A 13911-nucleotide genomic window follows, 5' to 3' on the forward strand; every position below is an offset into this window, starting at 1 on the left:
AAGGGAGGGTGAACGAAGGGAAGAGAAACATGGATCAGTTGCCTCTCACACACACCCCAGTTGGGGACCTGGCCCACAACCTAGGCATGTGCCCTGACTAGGAATCGAACCAGAAACCTTTTGGTTCACAGGATACCCAATCCACAGAGCCACACCAGTCAGGGCTCAGACTTGATGTTTTGATATGTGTATACATTGTGAAATGATCGCCAAAATCAAGCTAATTACCATGTCTATCATCTCATATAGTTATCATTCCCTTCTTTCCTTCCTTCCTTCCTTCTTTTGTATGTGTGTGGTGAAAACACTTAAGATTTGCCCTCTTAGCAAATTTCAAGTAACAATACAGTTTTATTAACCATAGTTACTATGCTGTGTATTAAATCTTGAAACTGTGTATCCCCCCCAGTTTTACTGTGATGTAATCGACCTATAACATTATATTGTTAGTTTAAGGTGTACAACATAATGATTTGATATATGAATTTATTGCAAAATTATTACTAAAAATTCAGTGAGCATCCATCACCTCACATAGTTACAAACTGCCTTATCATGAGAATGTTTAAGATCTATTCACTTAACAACTTTCAACTATACAATACAGGATTTTTACCTATAGTCACCAGCTATACACATTACATCCCCAGAACTTACTTATCTTAAACCTGGAAGTTTGTACCTTTTGACCATTTTCACCCTTTTTCCCTGTTCCCTGACCCCCTGACTCTGCCAGTCATCAATCTGTAATCTATTTCAATGAGTTGGGGTTTTTTCCCCTAGATCCCACATGTAAGTGAGATCAAATAATGTTTGTCTTTGTCTGACTTATTTCACCGAGCATAACAGGGTCCATCCGTGTTGTTGCAAATGGCAGGATTTTTTTCTTTCTCATTGTTGAATAATATTTTATTGTAATAATATCCTATTTCTTAGTCAGATTGTCATTCTGTCAATAATATACATATTATTTATGTACATATAAGCATTTTCTTTACCCGTTTGTCATCCGTCAGTGGACACTCCGGTTGTTTCCATGTCTTGGCTATTGTAGATAATGCTACAATGAACATGAGGGTGTAGATATCACTTCAAGATAGTGATTTCACTCCCTTCAGATATATACCCAAGAGAGGAACTGCTGGATCATATGGTAGTTCTATTTTTAAATTTTTGAGGAAAAGCCATACTATTTTCCATAGAGCTGTACCAATTTACATTGCCAACAAGTGTTCCCTTTTTTTTCACGTCCTCACCAATGTTTGTTATCTCTTGTCTCTTTGATAATAGCCATTCTAAAAGATGTGAAGTGATATCTCATTGTGGTCTTCATTTGCATTTCCCTGATGATGAGTGATGTCGAGCTCTTTGGGAAAACATCTTTTCAATTCCTCTGCCTATTTCTTAGTCAGATTATTTGTCATTTTGCTGTTGAGTTGTATGAGTTCTTTATATTTGGGGGATAATAATCTCTTATTGGATTTATGATTTACAAAGATTTTCTCCCATTCCTTAGGTTTTCTTTTCATTTTGTTGGTTCCCTTTGCTGTGCAGAAGATTTTCAGTTTAATGTAGTTCCAACTTGTTTACTTTTATTTTCGTTGCCTTCACTTTTGGTGTCAGGAACTTTGTACCGTTTGACCAACATCTCTTGATTTCCCACTCCCTTCAGCTAATAGATCTTTTTTTAAAAAGATTTTATTTATTTATTTTTAGAGAGGGGAAGGGAGGGAGAAAGAGAGGGAGAGAAACATCAGTGTGTGGTTGCCTCTCACATACTTCCCACTGGGGACCTGGCCCACAACCCAGGCGTGTGCCCTGACTGGGAATCAACCAGGCAACCTTTTGGTTCACAGGCCCGTGGTCAATCCAACGAGCTACACCAGCCAGGACTAAATAGATCTTTTAAGGAAAAATGTTGTTTTTCATGTTTCCCAATTCTGTTCACTGAATAATTCCTCTTTCCCCACAGATTTTAAATGCCATTTGTATAGAAAATGCTTGCATACATGGCTTTGTACACTCTATGTTTCTTTGCAATTGCTTATTTAATGTATATTGCCGCCCCAGTCCGACAGTTTGTAATTACTGTAGTTTAAGAAAAGATTTGCATATTCACACGTCTCCTCCATTACTTTCCTTCACCATTTTTTTTTTTTTTTGCTTTCTTCATGCATCATTTGGATATATATTAAGATCCTTTACAGTTTACACAAGGTATCTAGGGACTGTGGTGCTTTGACTGGAGTTGCATTAAAATGGTACATTTTTTAGATGGAATAATCTTAATACTGCGATTGCCACCCAGAAACAGGGTATGGCTCACCATTTATTCAAATCTTCTCTCATGGCCTGCAGCAAGGTTGTTTTCTTTCATATAAATCCTACACATATTTTGCAAATATTTGTCCCTTTAGTGAAAAAAATCTTTTTTCATGATTTTTTGTAGCTGATTATTGCCAATATACAAGAAAAATCCATAGCCTGTTTTTGCACTTAGTATAAAATGTTTCACAAATGGTGCATTGCACGGGACCATGCTCATCTTCATTATCACTGCAATTTTTGTATAGGTACTGGCAATAGAAGCAAAGCAGTAGCCTTTTTCTTTTCCAACATTTTATTTCAAAATTTTCAAACATACAACAAAGTTAAAAGAATTTTACAATATTGACCTGTAAACCTACGGTGCAGATTCTACCGCTAACATTTTTCTATACGTCTTTTAACTATCTCCCTACCCGTGGTTTACCCTTCACTAACGTATTCTCCCCCTTGTTGAAATACTTATCTATCTAATTCATGAAAGCCTGCAATATTTCCCTCGGGGATAGAGATCAAATTCTTTATTTTTTTTATTGATTTTTTTAATCGTGAATTTTATGGAGAACTTTCCTCCATGTAATTCCCTTTATTCTTTTTTATATTTTAATCCTTACCCAAGGATCTGCTCATTGATTTTAGAGATAGGAGAATGGAGGGAGAGACATAGAGGGAGAGAAACGTTGGTCACCTCCTGCACACCCTTGAGTGAGACCAAACCCACAACTCAGGCATATGCCCTGACTGGGAATTGAACCTATGACCTTTTGGCTCACCAGACAACACTCCAACCAACTGAGCCACACTGGCCAGGGCTATTTATTAATTTTTTAGAGAGAGAGGAAGACGGAGAGAGAGAGAGAGAGAAATAAATGTCAATTTGGTGTTCCACCTATCCATATATTCATTGGTTGACTCCTGCATGTGCCCTGACCAGGGGATCAAACCAGCAACCTTGGCATATAGGCATATAGGGGCGATGCTCCAACCAACAACTGAGCTACCCAGCCAGGATGAGGCCAAATCCTTTGCATAACATACAAGGCCCTTCACAAGCTGACCCCAACCCACTTTTTCAGTATCATTTTCCACAACTCCTCTTTTCTTTGCACATAAAGTATTCTTTACTTAAATAGCTCTTATCCAGCCTCGATGAAATCCTACTTAGCCTCCATCCCCAACTTAAATATCACTTCCATCACCAAGCCTTGCCTGCATTCCCTTGGCTACCTTAGCTCCTCCCATAAAGCTCCTATAAAGCTTTATTATACATTATAATATATTGTACTTTTTATCTCTGTCTTCCCCATTAGACCACAAGATCATCAAAAGCAAAAGCCTGCTTTATGCCTCTCTGTGTCCTGCTGCCAAGAAGAGTGTCTGCCACGCTGTGAGGCTCGGCAGACCTTGGGCACAGGAGACAAGCCTAGAAGATGACAGGGATACACAGAACCCTCAGCTCCCTGGAAGACCACCTTGGAGTCGGGAAAGTGGAGTACCCACCTGTACAGGCATGCCCAAATCTAGCTTCAGCCCTGAACAGGGGTCGATGAAAATGGTGAGAATGGGCTCTGATGGGTCCTGGGCAAAATGTTCCAGAATGGTATCATGCTCCTCTGTCCATTTGGCATCTGCTAGTCCTGTCAGCATAGCTCGGGACAGGAAAAGGGGCTTCTACAGAAGGAGAACAGAGATCCAAAAAAGGTACAGCTGTTAGGATGAGTCATTTCTCCATCCACAATCACATGTGAAGACATGTGATTCAAGGAAGGTTATCCTTCCTTGGGATATTTTCTTCCCAAGATATTTCATTTATGCCTGTGGTTGTAAATATGTATTGTTAAGCAACCCTTAACCTCCAAATCAAACTAAATTAAGGGAACATGTAGGATATTAGCCTAAATCAAGCGATTAGAAGAAGATGACAAGGCTTTTTGATAAGGGTACAAAGAGCAATTGATGTAGCAGCCTCCCCAAGATACTGAAATACGTATGAAATATTGGGTAAAAGTCAATGGGCATAGCAATAAGGAAGAAGTGAGGGGAAAAGAAAGCACCAAAGAACAAATCAATTAGATGGAACATATATTGTAACTGATAGCTAGGAAAAAATTAAGCTGTAGAACTCTACTAAATAAATTAAGGAAACTAAAAGATATAAAGATATAGGTCAGTGAACTTGAGAAGCCACCTTGTCCTTCTCCCAGTGGGAAAAGAAATCTCTTTTATTTAAAGCTTTTGGGTCAGTCCCTGGCTGGTGTGGCTCAGTTGGTTGGAGCATCATCCCATACATCAAAAGATTGGGGGTTCAAATCCCAGCCATGGCACCTGACTAAGTTGCAGGTTCAATCCCTGGTCGGGACATATGTGAGAGACAAGCAATTTTTCTCTCTCACATCGATGTTCTCTCTCTCTCTCTCTCTCAAAAATCAATAAACATATTTTTTTAATTTTTGAATAAAAAAATAAAGTTTCCAGGTCAAGAAAACTTAGACTATGATCTAAAATCTTTCCTATATTAAAACAAAAGTGAACCAATGAGAAAAACACTAAGACTCCAATAAATAAATAAGCAAAAGGACATACACTGACATGTCATGTCATAAAAAAGAAAAATATGAAAAAAATGCTCAATTTCAGTTGAAATCAAAGAAATACACATAAAAATAGCAAAGACACATAATTTATTGCCTATAATTTTTTTTAAATCCTCACTAGCCCTGGCTGGTGTGGTTCAGTGGATTGAGCACCGGCCTGCAAACCAAAGGGTTGCTGTTTCACTTCCCAGTCAGGGCACATGCCTGGGTTATGAGCCAGGTTCCCCGTGGGGGGTGCACAAAAGGCAACCACACATTGATGTTTCTCTCCCTCTCTCCTCCCTCCCTTCTCCTCTAAAAATAAATAAAATCTTAAAAATATATTTTTTTAAATCCTTGCTAATACCCAGCCTGGATAATACCCAACCAATTATTAATTGATAATACCCAGGCCTGGAAAGGGTTTGTTGCTAGTGTGAGGGCAAAAAGTGTGATTCATTTGGAAAACAGCTTGGCATTACATATTAAAATCATTAGAAATGTTCTTTACTCCTTGATTCAGTAAGTCCATATACAGGAATCTAAAGGAAATATTAAGTGTTCCAAAATGTGCCACTTTTAATTACAATATTCATCGCAGTATTATTATGAGAGCAAAAATTAGAAATGGCAAAATATCCAAGAGTCATGATTTAACTAGGGTATATATAACTAATTGAGCACTTTACTGCCATTAAAAGTGGTGCTTACAAAAAAAGTATACCGTAATTTTCGAACTATAAGATGTACTCCCCCCCACCTCCAAATTTGGGAGGGAAATGGGGATGCGTCTTATAGTCCAAATGTAGCCTACCTGGCTTGCTACAGGATTTCTGCTTTAAAGGATGTTATTAAATATTTTATCACATTTTTTGCTTCAAAATTTTTTTTCCTATTTTCCTCCTCTAAAACCTAGGTGCGTCTTATGGTCCAAAAATATGGTATTATGATAACATAAAGAATGATGAAATGTTTTTAAAAAAGCTTAACAAGAATTATAATACGTGGTACAGTTAGGCTATTTTTTAAACTTTCAGACTTATACACAGAAAGAAAAGACATGTACCGAAGTATTAACATTGAATGAGTTTAGCTAGCAACACTATGACTTTTCTTCCCCCTTTCTTTGTTTCACGTGTCAGTCCCTTCCCATGTTTTCTCTAATGAGTAGTTATTACTTTTCTTTCACTTTAAAAAAATGTCAAGGTCACCACTCCATTCTTCTAACCCCAGTGTCTATGGGTATGGCTAGGCTCTAATGCAACTTGGAGATAAAGGTGTAAGGGTCACTTTCTAAAAATGCCAACTTCTAAAAGTGCTTGAAGTGGTTTCTGTAAATTCTCCTGTCAAAGGAGAAAACTGGAAGAAAGGGAGGGAGACAATGTCTGAAAAAGTAGTATCCCATTAGGACAATACCTCCCAGCTTTTCACCTTGTTCAGATGTTTGCCCATACATTTGATAAAGCTTGTCAACGTTTTACCCAAGGTGGGGAGACAAGGAAGGGACAGCTGAGAGACCTGTTCCTCACTTAAAATACTCTTCTTCTGGGGGGGGGCATGGATAATTTTGCCCTTTACCTGTCCCAGAGTTGTGATAAGTGAACTAGATTTGTGATAAGTAGGCTACCAGTAGAGTAAAGAGAAGGAAGTGACAGAGTGAAGAGATTCTTTACACATTATACCACAACTAACCTTTTGATTTACCTTTGGTTGGAAAGGAATATTTGTCTCAAGGAGAACCCAAACTTACCACATCCACCTCAAGCTCCTGTAAATTTTCTTTTTGTACTTCGGATTCCTCCAATGCTGGCTCTGGAAAGAATAAAAATTCAAAAATGAAGGCATTCTTTAAAAAGTTAAACACAACCATCATATGACCCAGCAACTCCACTTCTAGGTATATACGCAACAGGTTTGGAAGCAGGTACTCAAACAGACATTTGCATGCCAATGTTCTTAACAGCACTGTTCACAGCAGCCAAAAGGCGGAAACAACCCAAGTGTCCATCAACAGATGAATGGATAAACAAATCGTGGTGAAATATTACTCAACCACAAAACGGATGAAGGATACAATGCTATACCATGGATAAACCTTGAAAACACTAGGTTAAGTGAAAGAAGCCAGTCACAAAAGACCACATATTGTATAAATCCAATTCCATATGAAATGTCCATAATAGGCAACCCTTAGAGAGAGAAAGTAATTAGTGGTTACCAGGGTCTAGCGGAAAGGGTCATAGGGAGTGACAGCTAAAAAGCTAGGTTCTGATGCAACTTAGAAGTAAAGACATAGGGGTCCTCTGGTAGTAATTTCTCAAGCTTGAAGTGGCTTATAGCGAGTAGAATGAAAATCCTCAAAAATTAGATAGTGGTGATGGTTGACAACTTTGTGAATATACCAAAAATTATTGAATCGTTCTCTTTAAAGGGATGAATTTTACATAAGTGAATTATATCTCAATTTTCTTTAAAAAATTTAACTGGGGCTGGAGGGGCAGGAGAGACAGGGGAGTAAGTGCAGTCAGTACTAAGGTTATTCTAGGCATCGAGCTTCTGGCCTTCCATTCTTCCGCAGTCCTCTTCCCACCTGGAGAAGTTGGGGTCCACAGAAATTGGCCCCTCTCCAAACGATCATGCTGCTGGGTACTCCTGCCACACTCACTCTGGAACCGCCTTACAGCCCAGGAGGGCGTTTCTCACCTGATCTCCCCTGGCCCAGATGTACCTCCTGATCTGTCGCTCACAGAGGACACTGGGTTTATAAATTGGTGAGTTTCTCATCTCCCATGAGTCAAAGGGGGAAAAGAATAATGAGATGGAACCAAAAGACTTCAGGAAACAGAACACTCTGACTTCCAGAAAGAAAAACTAGGAGGGGAGTGAGGCACAGAGGCCAAGAATGAAAATAATGAAAAAGGCGAGGTAGATGATTCCAGGAGCTTTCTGGTAAATGGGACAGGTAACCCACTTCTTACGCTTGAGAAAACTGAGGGCATTCAAGATTTCACACAAGAACTAGGCCAGGGGAAGGAAACTGAGATGATCTTAAGAGTAAACTGGTTTTGTCTTTAGACTTTATATAAAGTCTAAATCATGCAATACGATACTAGTATATAATGTTTGTGGGTACTCACAGTAATTTTAAAAAACAAGCTTGAGAGTGATAAACACCAACTCAGGATAGTGGTGACCTCTGGAGAAAGAGGGAAGGGATTTGGGGGCAGGAGCAAACAGAGGGATTTCCTTGCATCTAATACTATTTACTCTTACATTGGCTGATGGGTACATGGGTGTTCATTATATTACTCTCTATATTTTTTCTGATTTGCCTGAAATATAAGTCAAGAATCCTTTATCCAAAACCCTTGAGGTCAAGTATATTTCACAATTTAGAACTGTAATATATTATGGTATGTAATATATTATAGTCCCCCCCCCCAGAGGGCTCTAGAACGGCACTTCACAAACTTTTTTGAAAATCCTCACCAGAGGATATGTTTATTAATTTTAGAGAGAGAAGGGAGAGAAAGAAAGAAATATCAATTGGTTGCTTCCCGTATACACCCCAACCAGGGATCGAACCCACAACTAGGTATGTGCCCTGACCGGGAATCAAACCTGCAAACCTTTGCTGCATGGGATGACACTGCAACCAACCAAGCCACGGGGCCAGGGCGAACTTTTAATATTAGTAGTATTTCTGCAGTAAAACATGAAAATGTATACCAAGTGACTTAAATAAACTATAAATACCTTCATATCAGTTTAGGTTATGTTTTACTACCAAGTAAGTTTGGATGCCAAACTTTGGGGGAAAAAAACTTTTAGTTCTTAGGGCTTTTTAAAATTACAAATATGGGATTAGGAACCAGTATTACTTCTTGTTTTCTTAACGAGGAGCACTTAAGAAAGCAAAGGATGTCAACATAGACCTCAAAAGGGTGTTTGCTCACCTTTTTCCAAGAAGTATTTTCAGCCCTGTCTTAGCCTGTCCAGCAAAATACCACAGACTACGTGGCTTATAAACAGCAGAAATTTATTTCTCACAGCTCTGGAGGCTGAAGTCCTAGGTTAGGGTGCCAGCAGGGTCGAGTAAGGGCCCTCTTCCCAGTCACAGAATTCTCATTGTGTCCTCACACAGCAGGAAGGGGGCAAGGGATCTCTTGCCCCCTTTTATAAGGCTCTAGTCTCATTCATAACAGCGCCACCCTTGTTATTTAAGCACCTCCAAAAGGCCCACCTAGTAGTACCTACACATGGCCATGAGGATTTCAGCATATGAGTTTCAGAGGAACACAGACATTCAGACCATAGCAGACCCCCTCTATCTCTAGTGGGACAGGCCTCAATCCCTGACCAGCTTCAAAGATTATGGGGATTAATGTTCATTTCAGGACTGCCTCGGAGGCCCAAGTCTTCTCTGAACACTTCTCTATCAGGGTTACAAATCAGCTGGAAAGCTTCACACCAAACACTAAAAAGGTTTAGAGCCAAGATAGTCAGAGATCCTTGGTATTTGGTGGGCAGAGCTTTCATTTAAAAGTTCCTTCTCTTTCTACCTCAGAGGATTCTCCAAATTGAACATAAATGCTTTCTTTCCTCCATCAGCCTATTCTAGGTACCCAGCTTCTGGAGCCAGTCTCATTTCAAACTACTTTCAAGAGATCTCAGAAGAAAAAAATGTGCACATTTCTCATGTCTGGATCCTAGGGCAAGGCCCCATGTACCCTGGACCTTTCTCCCATGACCATGCTTAATCTCTCAACCTTTAACGTGAAAAGGGAATGCTATTTCTCTCCATCTTGACTGTTAGCAATGAAAAGAAGCCCCAGGTAGCCCTGACTAGTGTGGTTCAGTGGATTGGATGTTATCCTGCAAACAGAAAGGTCCCCAGTTTGATTACCAAACAGGGCACATGCCTGGGTTGCAGGCCAGGTCCCTGGTTTGGGGCAACTGACTGATATTTCTCTAGCGCAATGACGTTTTTCTCCCTCTCTTTCTCCCTCCCTTCCCCTCTCTCTAGGTAGGAAGGAAGGAAGGGAAGGAGGAAAGGAGAGAGGGAGGGGGAGAGAGGAAAGAAGGAAGGAAGGATGGAAGGAAGAGAGGGAGGGAGGGAGGGAGAGGGAGGAAAGAAGGAAGGAAGGGAGGGAGAGAGAAAAGAAAGAAAAAATAAAAGAAAAGAAAAGAAAAGAAAAGAAAAGAAAAGAGGCCCCAGGTAAAAGAGGAGGATATACTTAGCTTCCAGTCACATCTACACTGGCCGGTGCTCTAAGGAACAGCCCAGTGATAGCAACAATTACCAAAAGCCTTCCAACCCTATTGGTACCAGCTCATCTACAGGGAAGGAATCCTCAGATCAAAGCCACAAAAGGCAGCCTCTTTAAACTCTTTTCTCTCTGTCTAGACCTCATGCTTCTTTTCCTGTGGCTCTGAACCTGAACCTCCTTAGTCTACCAAGGCCCTGCCAAATGAGGATGGAAATACAAGAGCCTCAAACAGATGGGAGAAAGCATCAGTCAGGCTTAAGATTCAAAGGGTGGCAAAGCAGACTGAGTCTCCATGGTGATGGGCTTAATGGGAGAAAAACATTATTTGTTTTGCCACCCAGGGTGAAAATGGGAAAAGGGAAGAGTTCAAACCCTCTCCACTGGGGTAGGAACAACCATGAACACTTGAATAAGGAGGAAGAGGCTAAAATAAAGGATTGGCTGGTGAGCTCTCAGTACACTGGAGAAAATTTTTAAGATATAATGAACAGGCTTAAGGCTCTCCAGAAAGAAAACACAAAAAAAGGGACCCCGTGTCAGGCCTGAGATTTTGCTGACACCCCTGCTTCTTACCCAAAAGCAACAGAACCTGCTCCCCAGCCCTAAGGCCCTCCTGAAATACAAACACTCTCTCTCTCTGAGGCCCTGGAAGCATGTACCCACCAGACTCCTCCTTGAGAGGCTCCGGCTCCAGCTTGGGCTCACTGGCAGGCAGGGTGGCATCCCCAACCTGTGCAGCTGGAGCACCCTGAGCAGCTTGCTTGCGGATGTTCCCCCAGCCACTCGCTTTCTGCTTCTTCTCAGGTTTGCTGGACATCGCGTAGCCAAAACCTGCAGGCACACAGGATGCAGGGAGTCCACAGCCAAATCCACCTCAACCTAAGCCCCTGAGACTCAAAGTCCCTTTTGAATTCACAAATTAATTGAGAACCCCAGATAAGATCCTATCTGGGGGTATCCACGCCCTGCTCCATTAATCACAGGGGTCTTGCAGTCCTCACTCCTTTCCCTAGGATATCCCACTTTCTTCAGAGCATGGGTTAAAAATCAAAGTCATCCCTCAGGGCATTAGGAATATGAAAGTTAAAGATGGTGGTCCAACAGACAGCCCATCAGTGAGGTTTTAGGAACCCCTATGTCTGCCCAGAGGTATGAGAATGTAAGGTAATCAGGAAAATATACACAAAGCTGAACCCCTCAGAGGCATGGTTGAGTGAGAGAAGGCCCAGGGAAGGGAAGACTGGCCCCAGGTTCCCTACCCTTTGCCACTGTGTCAAGTCAATGAAGAAAAAAAATGTGATTTTTCCTAAGTACCTCTTTTCCTCCTAAGTTACCCCTAGAAGGGGTGAAAGTGGGGAAATGCTCCTCCAGCTCACACGAAAGCCTGCCACGTCCTTCAATAAGGAAAGAACACATTTGCAACATGTCTTAGCTTTTCATTCCTGAGTGTTAGGAACCCTGTTTTATGTGTACTGAAAAGGTCTCAGTATAGTTGGCTGAGTAACTCTGTGCTGACTGATAATGAAAACCAAGATCATTTGACTCCAAATGCCCTGAGTACAAATTGGAAGTAGGAAGGACAAAAGTCACCCAACACTGAATTTCAAATTGTGCCTGGGGAGAAGAAAATGGGGGAATGAGGAAGACCACAGTTGTGCCTCTCTCAGGAAACAGGATGGCCGGAAACAGGGGCATCTCTGGCGGGCGGTCAGGATCCCAAGGTCAATGTCTAATTCGCTGGGCATGCCCTCTCCACACGGCTATCTGCCGACAGCCGCTCGCGGGTTTCCTTCCTCACCCCACAGGCTGCCGCAGGCATTGATCATTGGTTATGAGTTTCAAACCGGAAGGATTTGTACTTTGCTCCAAGGAGAAACGTTCTGTTAGGCCAACACATCAATAAAACCAACTATAGCAGCCCGGCTTCCCCCACTGGTCTCCAGAGAAGCGTCAGGCTGTGCTCCTGCCTCCAGCTGGAGCCTCAGGAGCATTCCGCTGGCAAAGGTGCCCGCCCCCTCCCCGTGGGGCTCACCCCACGGTCACATGGCAGACCCCAGGAGGAGCCGTTCTACTGGCCTGGGACTCATTCTATTACTCAGAATTAAATTAAATACCGTAGGGAAGTGGCCCTCTCAAACTGACTACCAGTGGGCAAATTTTCTCTCAAAATAGCTTCCTCACACAACTGTCCCCGCTTCTTCATCTCAACCCCAATTGCCCCTTCTCTCCCCTCTTCCCACAACTGCCCCTTCCTCCCCTCACAACTGCCCTCACAATTGCTCCTTCCTTCCCCTAACTGCCCTTTGCTCTTCCCTAGCCCACAACTGCCCCTTCCTCCCTCCCTACAACTGTCCGTCCTACCCCCTCACCACCGCCCCTCTCCCCGCAACTTCCTACTTCACCTAGCATTCCTTTTACACCCCCCGCCGTCTGCCCCCGACACACACCTCACGACGCCGACCCTCTCCTAGGCCGACTGACGGGCCACTCCAGTTAACAAGTAGCCCCGCTCTGCCCTCTCAGACTCGCGCGGGCACGCGTCGCCATGGAAACCCTGGGCGGGGAGGGGCGAGGAGCTGCGGCGAGCCGCTGGAGCCAGCCTCCTCCGCGCAGGCGCAGTGAGGCCCCGCTCGGTTGCCCTACTGGGCTCGGGTCTGAGGGTGTGAGGTTTGGGTGCGAGGGAAACCACTAAATCTGGCAAGCTGGAGGGTGCGTGGGGCTTGGTCTGAGGTTGGAGCTAAAATGGGTGGGGCTGAAAACAATGAGCTACCCTCCCGCAGGACACTAAAAAAGCAGGAGGCAACCAAGCGCCTGCCCCGCGCTCGGGTCCTCAGGGCTCCATCCCAAACGAATCCAGCAGATGGCGCCCGGGGTTCCGCCTGAGAGGTTCATTGGCGCTCTAGAAGGGGCTCCAGGATTTCGAGGCAACCGTGGCTGCAGCTGGGTACGGAGGAAAAACCGGGGCTGGAGCACCCCTGCCCTCCCGCTCGCTCCCCCTTCTTAGTTCGGACTGGGGTCTAGGCTCGCCCGACAGCGTGAGTCAAGGAAAGGGAGGGAAGAACGGAACTGGAATTTTTGGAATCTGAGGATTGGCTTTAGAAAGCGTCGCTCATTTGGGGGGTAACGGGAGGCGGGGACTCCCCGGGAGGGTGACCTGGCCGTGGAGGCGCACGGCTTTCCAGAAGAACAAAGGTTGAGCCCTGGGGAGGCGAGAGGAGAGAGGTGTTAGAGGAGTGGCAACCCTCAACCGCTGCTAGGGGGCGCTGCGGGCCGGGGCCGCAGGAAAAGGTGCCTGGAAGACGAAGTTGTACCTGAGGCTGGAAGAAGCTTCAGGGAGACCTAGGAGATACCGAGAGGAAGCCACCCAGGAGGATGGGAGGGCACCCTCCCTATTTCCATCAGTAGTTCCTAATTAACCTCTGGCTGGTGTGGCTCAGTGGACTGAGCGCCAGCCTGCGAACTGAAAGGTGGGTGGTTCCAGACCCAGTCAGGGCACATGCCTGGGTTGCCGTTCAGGTCCCCAGTTGGGGGGATGTGAGAGGCAACTGAATGTTTTTCTCCCTCTCTTTCTCCCTCCCTTACCCTCTCTCTAAAAGTAAATAAATAAAATCGTTTTTTAAAAAAATAGTGCCTAATTAAGACAAAGCCAGCAGCGAGCCCACTGATTGCATTTCCATGAGGAGCTAAATTGATAACTTTTTTTTTTTTCTGGAAGAGGAGAGGGAAGCTGAGGTGCATGTTCC

The 13911-nt window shown here is 43.4% G+C and overlaps 1 protein-coding gene across 4 annotated transcripts in view; it reads right to left on the reverse strand.

Annotated features, from left to right (window-relative positions):
- Nucleotides 1-12676, reverse strand: part of DNAH2 (dynein axonemal heavy chain 2) — a 104687-nt gene extending 92011 nt beyond the window's left edge. For 3 of the 4 annotated variants that reach the window (XM_071219303.1, XM_071219302.1, XM_045198904.2), the window contains exons 1-4: nt 12616-12676; nt 10832-10999; nt 6649-6710; nt 3826-3996 (exon numbers count right to left, since the gene is read on the reverse strand). In XM_071219303.1, coding sequence (XP_071075404.1) covers nt 3826-3996; nt 6649-6710; nt 10832-10985 — 387 coding nt within the window. In that variant the 5' untranslated portion in view covers nt 10986-10999; nt 12616-12676. Of the gene's footprint in view, nt 1-3825; nt 3997-6648; nt 6711-10831; nt 11000-11482; nt 11563-12615 lie in introns of all 4 variants that reach the window. The other variant, XM_045198903.2, reaches the window with a different exon arrangement.
- Nucleotides 12677-13911: the final 1235 nt, after the last annotated feature.

This window comes from Desmodus rotundus, chromosome 9, assembly GCF_022682495.2.
Source record: "Desmodus rotundus isolate HL8 chromosome 9, HLdesRot8A.1, whole genome shotgun sequence".
Lineage (NCBI taxonomy): Eukaryota > Metazoa > Chordata > Mammalia > Chiroptera > Phyllostomidae > Desmodus > Desmodus rotundus.